Source organism: Gorilla gorilla, chromosome 6 (genome assembly GCF_029281585.2).
Source record: "Gorilla gorilla gorilla isolate KB3781 chromosome 6, NHGRI_mGorGor1-v2.1_pri, whole genome shotgun sequence".
NCBI lineage: Eukaryota > Metazoa > Chordata > Mammalia > Primates > Hominidae > Gorilla > Gorilla gorilla.
In genome coordinates, this window is record NC_073230.2 from 82,311,541 (window position 1) to 82,332,427 (window position 20,887).

The 20,887-nt window shown below is 48.7% G+C and overlaps 1 protein-coding gene across 1 annotated transcript; it reads right to left on the reverse strand.

Moving 5' to 3' along the window:
* Positions 1-1,914: 1,914 nt before the first annotated feature.
* Positions 1,915-11,041, reverse strand: LOC115935261 (speedy protein E18-like). Its single transcript, XM_031012719.3, has 8 exons — positions 10,493-11,041; positions 9,337-9,555; positions 7,802-8,032; positions 6,708-6,766; positions 5,395-5,480; positions 3,112-3,355; positions 2,885-2,989; positions 1,915-2,031 (listed from the first exon to the last, which is right to left on the reverse strand). Exons 1-7 carry the CDS (start codon positions 10,650-10,652, stop codon positions 2,930-2,932), a joined length of 1,059 nt encoding a protein of 352 aa, XP_030868579.1. The 5' UTR covers positions 10,653-11,041; the 3' UTR covers positions 1,915-2,031; positions 2,885-2,929.
* Between the last annotated feature and the right edge of the window lie 9,846 nt (positions 11,042-20,887).

Here is a 20,887-nt window from a genome sequence, read left to right on the forward strand (position 1 = left end):
GTGGATCACCTGAAGTCAGGAGTTCGAGACCAGCCTGGCCAACATGGTGAAACCTTGTCTCTACTATTTTTACAAGTTAGTCGGACATACAGACTGGTGCCTGTAGTCCCAGCTGCTTGGGAGGCTGAGGCAGGAGAATTTGTTTGAACCCAGAGGTGAAAGTTGCAGGGAGCCGAGGTTGTGCCACTGCACTCCAGCCTGGGAGACAGAGCAAGACTCTGTCTCCAAAACAAACAAACAAACAAACAAACAAACAAACAAACAAAAAAGCCCTGTAGCTTGGGATCAGCCTTCTCTTCTATTGTTTTTCTTTAAAAAATAAAAATTAAAAATAGATGTAGATGCTGTGTTGCTGAGGCTGGCCTCAAACTCCTGGCCTCAGGTGATCCTCCCGCCATGACCTCCAAAACTGCAGGGATTGTAGGTGTGAGCACTGCACCCAGCCTTATGTTTTTTTCTACATAAAAAACAGCACAGGATTATCTTCCAGAGCTAATAAATACGTTCAAATAACCACAACCCGATTAAGGAAAAATATCACTGGGCAGCAAATAATCAATCCAGACCAATATGATCACAATTGCTGTGAAGGTGAGAAAAGTTCATTTTTATTATGTTTCCCCAAGAGACGCACTCTGTTGTTCTCTTGAAAACACACAGCTCATGTCCTCCTTTAGAACACACATCCTCTTTAAAGTAACATACAAACATGCCAAAACAAGGTAAAAAATTACATCTGAATTCTCACATTTCAAACATACATGAAATATCAAAAATTTATTTTTACAAGAATTTAGGGGAACTACTACATAGCTATAAATGTAATATATATGTTAACTAAGTATCATAGATAAAAACCATGCTCCCTTCAGCAGCACGTGTAATAATAGATACAAAGATTGAAAGGTAAAAGATTTAGGATGAAAAGAATCCTCTCTTAAAAAGGAAAACAAAATTATATGTATGTGTATATAGCAGTTATAACACCCATCACACAGCTTTATAGAAACAGCATCTATTCAAAAATACCAGTATTTCCAAAATATTTAAAATAATATTTAAAGTAATAATATTTAAATAAATAAATATATTTAATAAATATTTAAATAAATAAAATAATATTTAAATAATTCTATGCCCATGTTTTTCAAAATAAACCAATAAAATAGATAGTATATATTAGACATGTTAGTATATATATCTGAGACATGTTAAAAATCACAACTGAATTCTCACAATTCAGTCACAAACCTAAACAGCAAATAAAAATTTCTATCAGCAGAATTTATGGGAACTACCAATAGCTATAAATAGAAGAGATTATTATGGAAGTATCATAGATAAAAAGAGTGCTCGCTTCAGGAGCACATATAATAATACAGAAACAAATTTAAAGATAATAAAATATTTAGGATAAAAAGAATCGTCTCTTAAAAATGAAAAGAAAATTATGTATATATAACAGCTATAACTCTCACCAAAAAACTACAGGAACAGCATGTTTTCAAAAGTACAACAATTTCCAAACTATTTGAAATAAATCTACGAATAATTCAATGGCCAACATTTTCCAAACAAACCAATAAAATGCAGAGTGTGCATGAAGCTATCTGTTACAATCTGTGGCACTGATATTTCACAAAGAATTCTGTGCCAATCTGAGCCCCTGCATTGTGCCTTCAAATGCTCCTGGACTGTGGCAACCAAGTCCGTAAGAAAGAGGACCTCCAGGTTCTGCCCCAAGGAGGTGGGCATTCAGCAATATAAAAAGGGTGGTGGTGCCGCAGGAAAGGGTGGAACTGGAAATACTCCTGGTTTCTTGCTTTTCTCCAAGGACTCCTAGAAGGACCCCACCCCCCTCCCCCTGCTCCTAGGAGGACAACATGATCACTGTATTCAGCTCCATCAAGAATGGTCCAGGTTCTTCTAGATGATCTGCAAAAATGGTTCCTCTCCTTCTTCCTGGTGTCTGCCATTAGCATTGGAATAAAGTTCCTGCTGAAAATCCACATCTCCCCTGGGTCCGGTGTTCTGGAAGTGAGAGAGACGATGTCACACTTCAAGGAGGCAGCTCTCTAGACAGGAAGGTTATTCACATCCCATGTCAAGTCTAGAGTTCAGAGCAATTGAGAAATGCAATTTTATCTCCTGCGTTTCATTCTATACCCTGCTTCTGAACCATCGTGTTCAACTGTGATACTCACACTTTGGTGACCCTGACTCCAAAACTCACTGAATACACCCAAGGTCAGCCCCAGTGATCTGCTTCATAGCAAGGACTTTGGGTGGGTCTGCCCAGGGAGTAGGGCACCCTCAGACAATGTGGCTTTGGACTTCATCACAGCTGGGGCCTTTTGTGTCACTTAAGATCTAAACTTGTAACCATGCTAGATGTGTTTCTAATGTGACAACATCACAAACCACGAGTCCAGAAGCCTAATCCTTAATCCTACCTCCTCATGATGAAGTCTCATGCTCTGTGCTCAACGTGGTTAGCTGCACAAGATGTAAACCAAAGCTTCACTGAACCCTCGACCCAAATCGGTAACTCAAGTGCGTCAATCATAATGAACCTCCCCAAACTCAGTATTTATGATTATTTTTGAGGCAGAGTCTCACTCTGTCGCCCAGACTGGAGTGCAGTGGCAGGATCAGGGCTCCATGCAGCCCTGACCTTCCAAGCTCCAGCGATCCTCCCGCCTCAGCCTCCTGAGTAGTTGGGAGTAGAGATGCGTCCCACATCGCCTGGCTAATTTTTGTATTTTTGTGGAGAGGGGATCTCGCCACGTTGCCCAGGCTTGAAGCCGGATCAAGCAATTGGGTTCCTCGGATTTCCAAAATAGACCCCAATATTCTGCCTTTACCCCGGAGGATGCAGATGTACCTTCTCTCAGGCCGATGACCTCAGGCCTCCACGGTCCCTGGAGCTCTAGGAAAGGTGAGCGCGATCTCGCGCCCACACCCAGTGCTCTGGGTCATAAGCCTGGATCTGGAAAAACAAACGCCCTTTGAGAAGACGGGGACTCGCCAGGATACCCCTCTCTCCCCTCATCCAGCCTCCAGCCCACCCAATTCCTCCCCACCTCCTCCACCTCCCCAGGCCCCACTCACCTCCTCCAACTCCTCCGGGGAAACCCAAGCCCTGCCGCTCATGGAACAGAAGAACTGGAACCGAAGTTTCTGGAACAGGGCTATCTGAGAGCGGTTATTCCTGGCCCTCGGGTTCATGCGACGGCATAACTGGAACCGACTCTTATGGAACAAGGGTATGCGGGAGCGGGTCTTCCCATACAGGAAGTAGAAGATGTTTTGTTTGGAGTCCTGGTCATCCTCCTCCATGTCATTGGCCAGGTAGCTGAGGACAGAAATCAGGTTGCTGCTCAGGGGCACCACCAGGAGAGACCTCCGGCTGAGGTCAGCTTCCCAGAGAGGAAGGTAAGGGACCGTCCCTAGCTCAGGACTGGCACCCACCCTGCAGAGAGCCACGCCTTCCTCAGAAGGGCTCTGCTGGACAGAGACCTGATCAAGGGCGTCTCCCACTCCTTCAGGATGGAGACAAAAACCCAACTGGTGGCTGAGAGTGGTGGCTTACGCCTGGAATCCCAGCACATTGGGAGGCCAAAGCAGGAGGATCACTTGAGGCCAGGAGTTTGAGACGGGCCTGGGCAACATAGCAAGACCCTCGTCTCTATTAAAAATATAAGAAATATGCCAGACGCGGTGGCTCATGCCTGTAATCCCAGCACTTTAGAAGGCTGAAGCAGGTGGATCGCTAGAGACCAGGAGTTGGAGACCAGCCTGGTCAACACGGAGAAACCCCATCTCTACTAAAAATACAAAAATCAGCCTGGTGCGGTGGCACACCCGTTAGGCCTAGCTACTCAGGAGGCTGAAGCATAAGAATTGTGTGAACCCAGGAGGCGGAGGTTGCAGTGAGTTGAGATTGGGCCACTCCATTCCAGCCTGAGAGGCAGAGCAAGACTCTGTCTCAATAAACAAACAAACAAACAAACTGTCCAGGTGTGGTGGCACAGCCCTGTAGTCGGAGCTAATAAAGAAGCTGAGGTGGGAGGATCGCTTGAGCCCAGGATATGGAGGCTGCGGTGAGCTATGATCTCACCACTGCACTCCAGCATGGGGGACAGGGCAAGTCTGTCTCAAAAAAATGAAAGAAATTGAATACATTGATATTTTGCCAGGACCCTGCCTTCTACAGGCATCTAGTCTAATGGGGCTGGGAGTAATCAAGGCAGATGACCTAATCCCAGTGTCCAGGATGTAACTAGAGAGCTATGGGCATGCAGAAGTTGGAAGATGAGGGAAGGCATCACAGAGGCTGTGGGGTGAACTGACTTCAAGGAATGGGTCCTTCCCTTCAGAGCCACATGTGTGCGGGACACCCAGACAGAAAACACAAACACAAAGTCGAGTGGAGGGCATTTGGAAGGAGCAGTGAAGCCGAGCCAGGAAATACCAAGATGGCGAGCCAGTGTGCTTGTAGAGATTGTAGAGAGGGTAGAATTGACACTGTGGACCCTGGCCTCGATAGAGAAAGGCATCAGCTAAGGAAGTTGTTCAGGTGGGCAGTGAGGTTGTCGTGCTTTGGAAAGATGTTCAGGCTGCACTAGGAAGCCCCCTGGCTTGGGGAGAGACTCCAGGAGACCCCAGCAGGGAGCATTTGACAGTGGATTCGAGTGATGCGAGGGGAACCTGAACTGTGGCCTCTGTCATGGGAACCCAGAGGAGGTCGATGGCGTTTGTGGTTGATGTGGGAAGGAGAGAGAGAAAAGAACCAGAAACATCTGCTTGCTGGAGGAAGCGGCATGTCCGCTCCTCCACTCCTTTTCTTTTCCCCTTAGGAGTGGTTTATGGTTCCTTTTGTTTTATTCTTTTATTTGTACACTGGCATTGGAGTTTGTTTTTTTGGCTTTTTTTTTTTTTTTTTTGAGAAAAAGTCTCACTCTGTCACCCAGGCTGGAGTGCAGTGGCTCGACCTTAGCTTACTGCAACCTCCACCTCCTGGGTTCAAAGGGTTCTCTTGCCTCAGCCTCCTGAGTAGCTGGGATTACAGGTGCACACCACCATGCCCAGCTAATTTTTCTAGTTTTAGTAGAGACGGGGTTTGGCCATGTTGGCCAGGCTGGTCTCGAACTGCTGACCTCAGGTGATCCACCTGCCTCGGCCTCCCAAAGTGCTGGGATTACAGTCATATCCCACTGTGCCCAGCCTGAGTTTCTGTTTAGAAACAACAGTCTATGATAGTATAATCCTCTTTTTTGTACACAGAGTAAAGAGGACAAATAGGTGAAAGAATAAATGAAAGGCTGGAGTCCCACTTCCCCCGCTGTCCCAGGGCATTGGATATTGATGGATAGGAGGCAGCAAACCACTCACAGAGCCAGGAAGAAATGAATGCGTTGGTATTGCCAGGAGGGGAGGCCGGCCCGGCTGAAATACGCTATGACCATAGCCAGGAGATACTGATGGAGAGAAAGGAACACAGAGAGGGAGAGGTCACATCTTGGAAGAGGAAGATTGTGGAGAGGGGGAATGAGGGTCTGGGGAGGGGCTGCCCATCAGAGAAGGGACCTCAGTGTTGGGGTGACTGTACTCATTTGGAAATTGCTGGATGGAGGGGTATTCGAAGGTCGGATGCAAATCCGAGAAGCCAGAGGAAGGGTTTTGGGTGATGCTCCCAGGATGGTGGGCTCCGATGGGATCTTTGGAGGGGGTGTGTCTAGGTCGGCTGGTGTCAGGAGGGTCTTTTGTGTGCCAGGCAGAGAACTGTCCCGAAGAGCTGAGAGTAGAGGGGCCAGGAGCTTCAGGGCTGCGGCCAGACTGTGGCCCAGAGCTCAGATCCCAAAGGACCCATAGGAGAGGCAGGGGCCACTCATTCACTCTGCAAGAGACCAGCAGAATCCTGAGGGAGATGCTGGCAAATCATAAAAAGACCAAGAATAGCTCGGAGTGGCGGCTCAAGCCTGTGATCCCATTACTTTGAGAGGTGGAGACAGGAGGATCACGTGAGCCCAACAGTTTGAGAACAACCTGGGCAACTAGTGAGACCCTGTTTCTACAAACATTTCAAAAATTAGTTGAGCATGGTGGCATGTGCCTAGTCCCAGCTCCTCAGGAGGCTGAGGAAAGAAGATTGCTTGAGCCCAGGAATTAGAGGCTGCAATGAGCTATGATCATGCCACTGCAGTCCATCCTGGGGAACAGAGCTAGACTCTGTCTCACAAAAAAAAATTTGTGGGTGCCAAGACTCAAGACCATGGGAGCTGGTCGGGCACAGTGGCTGACGTCTATAGTCTCAGCACTTTGGGAGGCCAAGGTGGGTGGATCGCCTGAGGTCAGGTGTTCAGGACCAACCTGGCCAACATGGCAAAACCCCGTTTCTACTAAAAACACAAAAATTAGCCAGGCGTGGTTGTTCATGTCTGTAATCCCAGCTGCTTGGAGGCTGAGGCAGGAGAATCACTTGAACCCGGGAGGCATCGGCTGCAGTGAGTCAAGATCGAGACACTGCCCTCCAGCCTGGACAACAGAGCAAGACTCTGTCTCACAAAAAAAAAAAAAAAAAAAAAAAAAAAGACTGTAGGAGCATCTGGTGGGAGGTGGTGGAGGGAGAACTGTGGGTTTGGAAGCTGCACCCTCCCCCCAGCCATGCGTTGGAACAGGAACAGTTACATGGAGAACAACCTTACCTTGTCTGACACCCTCAGATCTTTGTCCCAGGCCAGGAATCTTTTAATGACAGGATCCTCTGTGATTAGAGAGCAGATGTCAGTGTGAGAAGCAGGACAGGGTTTCCGTGGGAGCAGCAGGGCAGCGAGGAGAAGTGTGCCTCCCGGGGGGAGGTCTCAGGATTGTGGCCGCGGGTGAGGTGGATGGGAGAGGGGAGAATGACTTTCACTGGGCAAGGGAGAGAGGCTCCTGCTCTGAGACTCCCCTGAGAAGAGGCCGAAGGAGGCCCTGGGTGTGAGAATCTACAGGATGTAGAGCTGGGAATCAGCCAGGACCCCCTCCAGCAGACACGGAGGGACCACTGCAGAGTCATAAAGGAATTCCCATCATTTCCTCATGAGACAGTCACACATCAGGGTGTGACCATGGCCTTGGTATCCCTCACTATGGATGGAGACACTTAGGTTTAGAAAAGTCAGTAAGAGACATTAAGTTCCAGAGGGCACAGCTGAAACCACTTTCTATGTTTATTGGTTTTGTTTTTCTTTATTTGATTTTTATTTTTATTTATTTATTAATTTATTTTGAGACAGAGGCTTGCTCTGTGGGCCAGGCTGGAATGCATTGGCCTGATCTTGGCTCACTGCAACCTCTGCCTCCCGGGTTTAAGCAATTCTCCTGTCTCAGCCTCCCGAGTAGCTGGGATTACATGCATGAGCTACTGTGCCCAACCTTGGTTTTTCTTTTGAGATAGGGTTTTGCTCTGTCACCCAGGCTGGAGTGCAGTGGTGTAGTCATAGCTCACTGCAGCCTCAAAGTCCTGAGTTCAAGCAATCCTCTTGCCTCAGCCTCCCAACATGCTGGGATCTCAGGCGGGAGCCACTGCACCTGGCCCAAAACCAAGCTTTCTTATCCCAAGTGCTGACCTTTATCAAGTTGACCTAATCCTTTATCATCTCCTAAGTGTCCCTCATGAGTGATCACTTCACATTCCTCCCACATGGAGAGCTCACCCACTGGGGCATATTTTTCCCATTGGAAAAGTATGGTTATTGGAAGTTTCCTGTTTTTGGAAAGAACAGGATTGAAGGTGCTCTCTGGGGTGTCCTCCTACCAAGCAGCCTGTTGAAGGCCTCGTGGTGCTCAGGGAGCACGAGCGACACTCGCCGTCGCTTCAGCTTCATCTTGAGGCCACACAGCATCTCCGCCACCCAGATCTCCTCAGGCTCAGGGGCGAGCACCTTCCGTGGCTCCTCCTCCAATGACTCCTCAGATTCATCCCACCACTCCATCTTCCTTTTCCAGCAAAAGGAGCTACGCGGGGGGCTGGGATCTACCCCAGGGGCTGAGTAAAGAAACCAGGCCACGGTGTAATGCTTCTGCAGTTGATCACACTAGAGCCCGACCCAAAACCCCAAACCACTCTCCATCCTCCCCAGCCTCGCAGACTGCTGGCTTCTCCAAGCCGTCTTTCCTTCTGTCTGTCTCCTCTGCTGAGCTCCATGTGCCGCTCCTTCTCCTCCCCATTCTCCCGTTTCTCTGTCCTCAGAACACTTCCTCATATCCTTCCCTCATCCCTGGCTCTCTGAGTCCCTTTTTTGTTGTTGTTGTTGTTGTTGTTGAGAAACAGTCTTGCTTTGTGGCCTAGGCTGGAGTGTAGTGGTGCGATCTCGGCTCACTGCAACCTCTGCCTCCTGGGTTCCAGTGATTCTCCTGCCTAAGCCTCCCAAGTAGCTGGGATTACAGGTGCCCGCCAGAACACCCAGCTCATTTTTGTACTTCGAGAAGAGACAGGGTTTCACCATGTTGGCCAGGCTGGTCTCCAACTCCTGGCCTCCAGTGATCTGCCTGCCTGGCCTCCCAAAGTGCTGGGATTACAGGTGTGAGCCAGTGCACCCTGCCTCAGTACCTCCATTCTTCCCACACACCCTCTTCACGTGCTCCTTCCTGACTTCTGGGCCCTTCCTTCCTTCTTTTTTTTTTTTTTTTTTTTTGAGACAGCGTCTCACTCTCTCACCCAGAATGGAATGCAGTGGCACTATCTTGCCTCAAAGCAACCTCTGCCTCCTGGGTTCAAGCGATTATCCTGTCTCAGCCTCCCAAGTAGCTGGGATAGCAGGCATGCCTGGCTAATTTTTGTATTGTTAGTATAAATGAGGTTTCGCTATATTGGTCTGGTTGGTCTCGAACAACTGACCTCAAGTGATCCACCCATCTCAGCCTCCCAAAGTAATGGGATTACAGGCATGAGCTACCACACCCGGCCTTCGTTTTTCTTTTGACACAGGGTTTTGCTCTGACACCCAGGCTGGAGTGCAGTGGTGCAGTCATAGCTCACTGCAGCCTCAAAGTCCTGAGTTCAAGCAATCCTCTTGCCTCAGCCTCCCAAAGTGCTAGGATCTCAGGCGTGAGCCACTGCACCTGGCCCAAAACCAAGCTTTCTCATCCCAAGCCCCGACCTTTATCAAGTCTAGCCTAGTCCTCTATCGTCTCCTAAGTGTCCCTCATGAATGATCACTTCTGAGTCCTCCTGCGTGGAGAGCTCACCCACTGGGGGCATATCTTTCCCTTTGGAAAAGTGTGGTTATTGGAAGTTTCCTCTTTTTAGAAAGAACAGGATTGGAGGTGCTCTCTGGGGTGTCCTCCTACCAAGCTGACTGTTGAAGTCCTTGTGGTGCTCAGGGAGGATGGGTGACACTCGCTGTTTCTTCAGCTTCATCTTGAGCCCACACAGCGTCTCCACTACCCAGGTCTCCTCAGGCTCAGGGGCGAGCTCCTTCTCCGGCTCCTCCTCAGATTCATCTGACCACTCCTTCTTCCTTTTCCAGCCAAGGGACCCACATGGGGGGCTGGGATCTACCCCAGGGGCTGAGTAAAGAAACCAGGCCACCGTGTAATGCTTCTGCATCTGATCACCTTAGACCCCGACCCAAAACCCCAAACCACTCTCCATCCTCCCCAGACTCGCAGACTGCTGGCTTCTCTAAGCCATCTTTCTGATTTTCTCCTCTGCTCAACCCCATGTGCCGCCCCTTCCCCTGCCCATTCTTCTCTCTCTCTGTCCTCCAAACACTGCTTCATGTCCTTCCCTGGTCCCTGGCTCTCTGAGTCCCTCCTTTTTTGCTTTGTTTTGTTTTGTTTTGACACAGAATCTTGCTTTGTCACCCAGGCTGGAGTGTAGTGGTGCAATCTCAGCTCACTGCAACATCCATCTCCCGGATTCCGTTTATTCTTCTGCCTCAGCCTCTCAGGTAGCTGGGATTACAGGTGCCTGCCATAATGCCCAGCTCAATTTTGTACTTTCAGTAGAGACAGGGTTTCACCATGTTGGCCAGGCTGGTCTCAAACTCCTGGCCTCAAGTGATCCGCCTGCCTTGACCTCCCAAACTTCTGGGATTACAGGTGTGAGCCACTGCACCCAGCCTGAATTTCTCCATTCTTCCCACACACCCTCCTCAGGTTCTCCTTCCTGACCGCTGACCCTTCTTTTTTTTTTGGAGTGCAGTAGTGTGATCTCAGCTCACTGCAACCTCTTCCTCCCAGGCTCAAGTGATTCTCCTATCTCAGCCTCCTGAGTAGCTGGGATTACAGGTGTGCACCACTACCACTTTGCTAATTTTTATACTTTTAGTAGAGATGAGGTTTCACCATGTTGGTCAGGCTGCCCTTGAACTCCTGACCTCAGGTGATCCGCCCGCCTCGGCCTCCCAAAGTGCTGGGGTAACAGGCGTGAGCCACGGCACCCGGCCCCCTTCCTTCGTCTTTGTCAATCCTATCCCACCTCTTCTTCCTCCAGTCCCCTCACCTGATGGTCCCAACACTTCATCATCTACCACCTCCTGGAGGGGGTACCCCAAAGTGGTCCGCTGGGGGCTCTGCTCATCCTGGGGGTGCGGTTGATGGCTGGTCGTGATCTTTCCCGTAATCTGTCCCCTCTTACGGAACCTAGTCTCTGTTCTGTCCATGGCCTTCTTCTGGACACTGCTAGAATCCAGAAGAGTATGTTATCAATTCTCAAGCCTAGGAGAAGTCAGGAGTGGAGAACAGCTCTGAGAAGATACTGTTGTCCAACTGATCTCCAGGCACCCACGGAGTCCGTCCGGTCCCTCCAATCAGGAAGGTCGGAATCTCTGATGTCATCGTTCATGCCAACCTGGCAACCAGTTTGAAGAAAAACACATGTAACTGCCAGGCTGATCTCTTGTCCTAGAGATCCTGGGTGAATGGTATCTCCTGCCACTGTCCCAACCTCAGACCATTGTCCAAAAGCATCTTCAGGGACTCCACATCCCTCTGTTCCCTGTCCCAGCAGAGGCTGTGTCCTCTCCACTCAAAGCCTGAAGCATGTTGGGGTCTCTTCATCTCTGTACATGCCCATTTCAGAGTCCAGTCTGGTGGGAGAGGGAACAGGGTGGGAAAGAAAACTAGGGTAAGCAGAAACGATGAAACCTCACAAGAGTGAGGTTATCATGTACAAGAGTGAGATTATCATGTACAAGAGATCCCAGGAATATTGACTTGATGAAAAAGTCACATCAGAGCACTCAATTTGGCAGAGCTTTTCTGCCAAATGTTTACTAAGATTCACTGTCCGAGATTCTATACTGGGGGTACACGCTTCCTCTGCCCTAAGGCAACTTTGAGTCCAAGAGACATTTTGAGGCCTGAAAATCACAGGAAACTGCCCCTGAGCTCACACATATTTCCAATGGTGTTCCCAATTTCAGGGAATCCATGGATTACCTAAGCCAGCCCCTCCAGTTCGGCTAAGAAACTCTAGTCTATATATCAAGTTTTGTATCATATGTATTGCTCTGAACTCAGAAATTTCCCTTCCATTTATGGATTCTATGAATAAAATATCGCATGTACAAAAAGACTAAGTCGAAAAATTTCAGCTGTGCACAGTGGCTCATGCTTGTAATCCCAGCACCTTGGGTGGCCAAGGGAGGAAGATTGCCTGAGGCCAGCAGTTCAAGACCAGTATAGGCAACATAGCAAGAGCCCATCTCTAAAAAAACAAAACCAAACCAAATTAGCCAGGTGTGGTGGCTGGCACCTGTGTTCCAACTACTTGGGAGACTCATGTGACAGGAAGATCACTTGAGCCCAGGAGTTAGAAGCTGCAGTGAGCTATGATCTTGCCACTGCACTCCAGTCTGGGCAACACAGCAAGATATTATGTCAAAAAAAATTTTTTTGATAAAAAATAAAAGAGTTGCATGACATTCAGAGACCATCCAAAAAACCTGTGGGTTCCCGGCTTGGCTGAGTGGCTCATGCCTGTAATCCCAGCACTTTGGGAGGCCAAAGGGGGTGGATCACTTGAGGTCAGGAGTTTGAGACCAGCCTGGACAACATGGTGAAACCCCATCTCTACTAAAAATACAAAAAATTAGCCAGGCATGGTGGTGGATGCCTGTAATCCCAGCTACTCAGGAGAGGGTGCTGGAGAATCACTTGAACTCATGGTGCGCAGGTTGCAGCGAGCCAAGATCGCACCATTGTGCTCCAGCCTGGGCAACAAGAGCAAAACTCCGTCTCAAAAAAAATAAAGAACCTGTGAGTGAGTTCCCACAAGTTTTCCTAATGGGCTGAGGCTTTCCTAGGAGTCTCTCGCTCATAGAAAAGGCACAAACTGAAAGAGGAAGCCGATCCCATTGCTGTGGAAGTCCCATTGTTAGGAAGCTCTGCTTTTCTGGAGTTCAAATTCGCATTCATGACGCTTTAAACCGTCAGAGCTGGGTGGGTCCTCCTACAACAAAATAGTTTGCTCTCTCTCTCCTAGTTAACAGGCTTTCAGATACTAGAAGATCAATGTTCTGACCCCATTAAAATTTCTCTTTTGTGGAATGGAAAGCTCTCATTTAACCCATCTTCAAGCCTGGTTTGCATATTCCTCTCTCTTCTGGCCACCTTGTCTAGACACACTACACTGAGGCCGTGCCCATCGTAAATGATGTTGATACGTTGTCAAAAAATTGGCAAACCAGGCGCGGTGGCTCATGCCTGTAATCCTACCACTTTAAGAAGCAGAGGCAGACAGATCACCAGAGGTCAGAAGTTCGAGACCCGCCTGGCCAACATGTTTAAATCCGTCTCTACTAAAAATACAGAAAAAATGAGCTGGGCGTGGGGGTGCACATCTGTAATCCCAGCTACTTGGGAGGCTGAGGCAGGAGAATTGCTTGAACCTGGAAGGCACAGGTTGCAGTGAGCCGAGATTGCACCACTGCACTCCAGCCTGGGTGACAGAGTGAGACACCATCGCAAAAAAAAAAAAAGGCTAAACAGCCCAGATTTGGTCTGATATGTTCAGAAAAAAGCAAAACAGTCACCTCTCACCTTTTCTTTTCCTGCAGTGATGCAGTTGAATACAACAATGACTGTAGGTATGCGGCAGAAATATCATTCAAGTGAAACAGAAGGGCTTTCCTGGCCAGACACAGTGGTCACTCCTGCAATCTCAACACTTTGGTTGGCTAAGGTGGGAGGATTTCTTGCAGCCAGGGGTTCAAGGCTGCAGTGAGCTGTGATCCACCACTGCATTCCAGGCTGGGCATCAGAGTGAGGCCTCTCTCTAAAAAAAAAAAAACCCTTCACTCCCCAAAAAAAGGGATTTGCAAATACCAGCCTTTCAGCATGAGGATCACATGGAGGAACGTTAAGATACAGATGCTGGGACCCAGCCCTATTGATTGTAATTCAAAAACTGAGGTGGGGCCTGATTTAGCTCCGTCATTGGAATCCATTCAGATTTGAAACTCTCTGGGTTGGACAGTGCAAGAGAGATCCTAAAGAAAGCAAAATCACTATGGACTGAAATGAGCCGACAAGGTTTTCTGAGCATGGTGAAATATAATCTGGGCCTCACTTGGGAGGGCTGTGGCCAGGCCTTGAGTGCTTGGCTCAGTGGGACCTTCTGAAACAGCCTCGAAGCCACGCCCCCTCTTCATTTTTTAGTGGATGACCCCCTCCAGTGGCTTTGGTGCTGATGGGAATCAGTCGACCTGCAGCGGAAGTTCAGTCCAAGTCTCAGCCCAGCAGCCTCCCCACACCTGTCCAAGGTCTGGTCATGCTGCCATCTCTGCGGTTCTCTGTGGAGTCGTGGTTTCTGTACCTTGAAGAGAACTTCCCCTTCTGGGACCCAGAAACCCAGTGAACCCTCAGGAAAAAAGGGAATGAAATTACCGAAGACAACTCTCTGGCAGGGAGAGGGAAAAGAGGCTCTTTGTTTTTGTTTTTTATTTTTATTTTTTTATTTTTTGAGACAGAGCTTCACTCTTGTTGCCCAGACTGGATTGTAATGGCTCAATCTCAGCTCACTGCAACCTCTGCCTCCCATGTTCAAGCACTTCTCGTGCCTCAGCCTCCAGAGTAGCTGGGACAATAGGCACACACCACCACACCCAGCTAATTTTTGTATTTGTGGTAGAGATGGGGTTTCACCATGTTGCCCAGGCTGGTCTCGAACTCCTGGCCTCAAGCAATCCACCTGCCTTGGCCTCCCAAAGTGCTGGGACTACAGATGTGAGCCACCATGCCCAGCCCTCACTGTATGGATTTTCTCAAAAAAAAAAACAAGATTACATTTGTCTTACTTGCCAAAAGGGAAATTAACCTTATCTCCTCTCCTTTTTAAAGAGTATTTCCTTGATAAACCTTGTAATATAAATAACTTCTTTTGTGCCTTTGATATGTATCTAAATCTTTTAAAAAGGTAAATGAACTTCTTGCCAACATTACAACCCAGGAATTTTTTTTTTTTTTTGGAGACAGAATCTCGCTCTGTCACCCAGGCTGGAGTGCAGGGGTACAATCTCGGCTCACTGCAACCTCCACTTCCCGGATTCAAGCAATTCGCCTGTCTCAACCTCCTGAGTAGCTGAGACTACAGGCGCCTGCCACCACACCTGGCTAATTTTTGTATTTTTAGTAGAGACAGGGTTTCACCTTGTTGGTCTGGCTGGTCTTGAACTCCTGACCTCAAGTGATCCACCACCCTCGGCCTCCCAAAGTGCTGAGATTATGGGCGTGAGCCACTGTGCCTGGTCACAAACCAGGAATTTTTTTCTTAAGAGCCTAAGACTCTTGTCTTTGAAATGTAAACCTCGAGGAAGGTAGTGTCCCTATCTTCCTGTTGCCTAGGGAGTTTATCCCAGGCACCTTGAGCTGTTACTACCTGCTTGTCAAGGAGATGTGAGAAGTTTTATTTTTTCATTGGATACAGGTAATTAACTAGCATGGATGGCCACGTTGATCTCCAGGTGAATTTAGGATGAGTGTTTAAGAATGCATAGCAGGCCAGGGGCGGTGGCTCACACCTGTAATCCCAGCACTCTGGGGGACGCCGAGACGGGCGGATCACTTGAAGCCACACAGAAATTGAAAGAAGGAGTTTGAGTCCAGCCTGGCCAGTATGACGAAACTCTGTCTCTACTAAAATACAAATATTAGCTGGGCATGATGGCACATGTCTGTAATTCCAGCTACTCGGGAGGCTTAGGCATGAAAATAACTTGAACCCAGGAGGTGGAGGTTACAGTGAGCCAAGAAGATCACACCACTACACTCCAGCCTGGATGACAGAATGAGATCCTGTCTCAAAAAAAAACAAAACAAAAACAAAAAAAACTGCATAGCAAGTCCTTTTGCATGAGGATGAGTTACTATTTATCTTGAGAGCGTGTATGCAATGGATTGTATCTGCCAGGCTATATAAAAAGGACGCTTTGGCCGGGCGCCATAGCTCACACCTATAATCCCAGCACTTTGGGAGGCCTAGGCGGGCGAATTACGAGGTCAGGATTTCGAGACCATCCTAGCTAACATGACGAAACCCCATCTCTACTAAAAGTACAAAAAATTAGCCAGGTGTGGTGGCACGTGCCTGTAGTCCCAGTTACTTGGGAGGCTGAGGCAGGAGACTCGCTTAAACCGGGGAGGCAGAGGTTGCAGTGAGCCGAGATCGCACCACTGCACTCCAGCCTGGGCGACAGAGCAAGATTTTGTCTCAAAAAAAAAAAAAAAAAAAAAAAAAGGAGGGTTTATTTCTCTTTGCTTCTCATTAATGGATCACCTGTGATGGGCATCACAGTCTGGTTTAATGCTTATTCAATAATAAAATTGTTTTCTTTATTTTCTGAATTTGTGGAGAGAATATTCTGGGTTAACAGAATAATCTATTTATAAATAATCTATTTATTTATTTATTTTGAGATGGAGTCTTGCTCTGTTTCCCAGGCTGGAGTGCAGTGACCTGATCTCGGCTCACTGCAATCTCCACCTCCCAGGTTCAAGTGATTCCCCTGCCTTAGCCTCCGGAGTAGCTGGGATTACAGGCACGTGCTACCACACCCAGCTAATTTTTGTATTTTTAGTAGAGACAGGGTTTCATCATGTTGGCCAGGATGATCTCTATCTCTTGACCTCGCGATCTGCCCGCCTCGGCCTCCCAAAGTGCTGGGATTACAGGCGTGATCCACCACGCCCGGCTACAAATTCTATTTTCTTTTTGTTCCTTGGAAAGCATCGCTGGGCATTTATCCTGTCCTAGTAGTTGAGTGAAACTTCTCAGCATTTCAGAGCAGTGACCATGATACACCCTTTCCTTTCCTTCTCCTTATGGGAAACTCGGTTCTAACCCAAAGGACTTGGGCTCCAGGACCCAGTAACGGAGCCCTGGACTTGACCCTAAAAGGGAGTAAAGACAAAGGTGAAGTTCAGTCCGGTGTTCAGGGCTGCCAAAGCTCATAGCCTGGAGCTTCTTAACCTTTAAGCGGGGTAGAGACATTTAAAACGGCCCCTAAACTTGGAGGGCGCGTAAAGCTCGTAGGCTGGAGCTTCTTAACCTTTAGGCAGGGTAGAGACATTTAAGACGGCCCCTAAACATGGGAGGGCGCGTAGCCTCATGGGAAATAGAGTCCGTTACTTGTCCCGGGACCAGCGGTGGGTGTCCTGGGAGGCGGACTTCCGGTGCACTCCTGCGCGTGAGCACCTCTCCCTGCGTGAGTGTTCGCGCGTGCGTGCTCGTACATGCGCGCCACCTCCGCACTGCCCTCACTTCCTGCGCGTCTTTAGGTCATCCCTTGCTCTCGTTCCCAGGCTTTGGCCTCTAGTGGACGAGAATCACCGAGTCTGCAGGGCTGGACGCTGACGGCCCGAGCCAGCACCTAGGCGGGCGGGAGCTGTGCGGCCCAGGGTTCGCGCGGGCCGGGTAGAGGCTCGAGCTGGGACCCCCGAGCGTGAACCCCGGAGCCGGCGGCGCTCGGGCCAGAGGGGCCGGGCGGGAGGTGGCGGAGGTGGCGGCGGGACCTGGGCCTGGCCCGCATGTGTGTCCTCGGCGGCCTGGCCCCGGCCGTCGCTGTACCGTGAGCCCCAGGGAGGCGGATCTGGGCCCCGAGAAGGACACCCGCCTGGATTTGCCCCGTAGGCCCGGCCCGGGCCCCTCGGGAGCAGAACAGCCTTGGTGAGGTGGACAGGAGGGGACCTCGCGAGCAGACGCGCGCGCCAGCGACAGCAGCCCGCCCCGGCCTCTCGGGAGCCGTGGGGCAGAGGCTGCGGAACCCCAGGAGGGTAAGTCTTGGGTTTTCGGGCCGGAGCGAGAAGGGCCTGGGTGAAGTCACCGTGTGTTGGGGACCTTAGAGTGTGGGGCAGAGGGAGGGTCCCGATTGCTTGCCGGAGAGACGTGTGTTGGGTTTGAGGGCAGGGTCGGGCTGCACCGAACAGGCGCTGCATGGGAAGATCTGGGAGGACTACGCTTACGGAGGCGTGGAGGGTGTCACCAGCCTCAGCTGCGGACGTCGTCTCCACTCCCCCTAACCCCTAACAGCCCTTCCTCCTCCTCTCCGTGCTCCAGATTTCGACCGCCTCTAAACGTCCGTCAGCACTTCCATTCTCTCATTTAAGTGTCTGCTGATTCCCCCCTTAGATCTGCCCTGGGAGAATCGTAGTAATGCAGGAACAGTCTGCAGGGATTCTCTCCTGCTGCCTCAGTTGCTAGGGGAAGAGACTGGGCCTTAGCAGGTGGGTGACTTGACCAGGTCACCGGCTTTGTGGGTAGAGCTGCTCATAGTAGAACTCAGGAGTCTTATCTCCCAGGGCAGTGTTCTTTCTCCCGTATCCTAGTTTTCTTAATAGAAGATTATTAGGTGCAGCAATAACCAAGTTCAGTTAGATAATTTAGAAACAAAACCATATTTTATACACATTCATTTCATTTCTGAGAGCTCACATACTCAATTCCTATGGCTTATTTTATTTTAAGCAGTTTAAAGAGACAATAAGAAAATGCGGGCGGGATGCAGTGGCTCACACCTGTAATCCCAGCACTTTGCGGGGCTAGGGCAAGAGTATCCCTTGAGACCAGGAGTTAGAGACCAGCCTAGACAACATAGGGAGACCCTGACTACAAAAAATACAAAAGTCGCCAGGCATGCTGGGATGCATCTGTGGTCCCAGCTACTCAGGAGGCTGAAGTGGGAGGATGGATGGAGCCCAGGAGGTCGAGGCTGCAGAGAGCCGTGAATGCACCACTGCACTCCAGCCTGGGTGGCAGATTGAGACCCTGTCTCAACCAACAAACCACAAAAAACATGAGCCGTATAATGGGAATTTTTTTTCTTTTTGCACGTTGTATTTGATGATGATGGCAGACTATTTGTAAAAGGAGTCGTGTTATCCATGAGAGTCTAACTCATCTAATTACTACCTGATTATCTTAGAGTTACAGACCCATGCTTCCCCTATCACTCTTTTTTTTTTTTTTTTTTTTTTTGAGACAGTGTCTCTCACCCAGTCTGGAGTGCAACAGCGTGGTCTCGGCTCACTGCAACTTCCACCTCCCAGGTTCAAAGGGTTCTCGTGCCTCAGCCTCCTGAGTAGCTGGGACTACAGGCATGTGACACTATGCCTGGCTAATTTTTTTGTTATTTTTAAGTAGAGACGGGGTTTTGCCATGTTGGCCCAGGCAGGTGGATCACTTGAGGCCAGAATTTAAGACCAGCCTGGCCAACATGGCGAAACCCTGTATCACTCTTTTAGACCCTTCTGAGTGTTTGCAGGTTGAGTGTTCACAGGGTGTTAGCCTATTGAGCTTTCTTTTGTGGTTCTTATGCAGGTGATTTCTGCCTTTGCAGGCCGGAGCCCTCATGACTTCAGTGACCTGCTTCTGCCCCCCTAGGTCTATCAGCCACAGTCTCTGCAAGTTTTCAAGAGCAGCAGAAAATGAACACATTGCAGGTGAGTTTTCCTGCTTGTGTATATGTTCCTCAACTTTATTTTATGATGCATTTTAAGAGGTTTGTAAGGATTCATACTTTTTTTTTTTTTTTTTTTTGAGATGGAGTCTTGCTCTGTTGCCCAGGCTGCAGTGCAGTGGCATGATCTCGCTTCACTGCAACCTCCACCTCCTGGGTTCAAGTGATTCTCCTGCCTCAGCCTCCCGAGTAGCTGGGATTACAGGCGTGTGCCACCATGCCCAGCTAATTTTTTGTATTTTTAGAAGAGATGGGGTTTCACTATGTTGGCCAGGCTGTTCTCAAACTCCTGACCTCAGGTGATCCTCCCGCCTCAGCCTCCCAAAGTGCTGGGATTACAGGCATGAGCCGCCGAGCCCAGCCAGGATTCATACTTTAAAATGGGAATGTGGAAATAGATATTATCCTGTAAAATATAGTTAGTGTGGCAGATCAGCACCAAAAATGATTTGTGAAGCTTGTATGTATGGGTAGTATATTTTAAGGCTGTTGAAATTGAGCTGCACCCAGGACTGATATTCTTGGCAGTCATCACAAAAGGAAAATGCCATCTGTATTAGTCCATTCTCACACTGCTATAGAGAAATAACCAAGACTGGGTAATTTATAAAGAAAAGAGGTTTAATTGGCTCACGTCTGCAGGCTCTATCATAGGAAGCATGGCTGAGGAGGCCTCAGGAAACTTACAGTCAGGTGGAAGGTGAAGGGAAAGCGGGTGCATCTTCCATCACCAGAGCAGGAGGAAGAGGGAACATTGGGGATTACAGTTGAACGTGAGATTTGGGCGGCAACACACACCGAAACCATATCACCATCCATGACATCGTTTGCATTGATTATAAGGAGAAACCAGTTTTGTTACTTGTGGATTTAAAAGATTTTCTAGGACTTGGAAAAATTTCTTCATTCAAGTTGATATAATTGTGGATAGCTTTCCTAATAACAACCATTAAATTACTGTAACTTATGGCTTATTCTTGGTGCTTATGTAAGCAGAGGGCCTGCTGCCCAAGGAGAACTTGGTGCATATAATTTTTCCAGGGACGAAATACCGTGATCCAAGTAAACAATTCTGTTTTTACTGTTGAGTCCTAGATCATGGGGGGAATGAATGACGTGATCATCCGTCAAATATTTGTTGGTCTTTTTGTTCGGGTTGCACAGCAAACAATACAAACAGTTACTCTCTTGTGAAGATTTCCTCATTTCTGTTTCTCATTTCAGTTCTCAGTGTTTTCGTTTTGTCCTTTTCACTTTGCTAAGTCAGTCAGTAAAGATGACCAGTGATTTAATTGCAGTCAAATCCAGCGGGCATTTCCTAGCCCCTTCCTCACAGGACCCTTTGTCTGCCTTTGACATCCGTTACTTTCAAACTGATAGTTGCTCCATGGAGTCTCTCTTTTCTTGGCTTTTAAAAAGATTCATCTGTAAGTATTTGTTTGTCTTTAAATGGTGAAGTCTGTTTTGTTTTGTTTCTTTTTTTCTTTTTTTGAGATAGGGTCTTGCTCTGTCACCCAGGCTGGAGTGTAGAGACGTGAACACAACTCACTGCAACCTCAATCTCCTGGGCTCACATGATCCTCTTGCCTCAGCCTCCCGCGTAGCTGGGACTACAGGTGCACGCTGCCACACCTCGCTAATTTTTTTCGTATTTTAGTAGAGACTGGTTTTCACCGTGTCATGCATGTTGAACTCCTGAGCTCAGGCAGTCTGCCCGCCTCAGCCTCCCAAAGTGCTAGGATTACAGGCGTGAGCCACTGCTCCCGGCCTAGGGATGTATTCTCACTGTATTGCTCAGGCTGGTCTCAAACTCCTGGCCTCAAGCAGTCCTTCCACTTTAGCCTCCCAAAGTGGTAGGATTACAGGTGTAAGCCACCACACCTGGCCAATAAGGAATCTTTTTAAAAGGGGCTAGGAATAACCCATAATACTCTCTTCCTTAA

Excerpts from the sequence above, each read along its gene's own strand:
- LOC115935261 (XM_031012719.3), bottom strand. The coding sequence starts at position 10,652 with ATGGACAGAACAGAGACTAGGTTCCGTAAGAGGGGACAGATTACGGGA. Across the intron at positions 6,767-7,801 it reads GGCCTTCAACAGGCTGCTTG|AGGATCCTGTCATTAAAAGA; the intron begins GTAGGAGGACAC and ends CTCTAATCACAG. Across the intron at positions 5,481-6,707 it reads ATCTGAGGGTGTCAGACAAG|TATCTCCTGGCTATGGTCAT; the intron begins GTAAGGTTGTTC and ends TCTCTCCATCAG.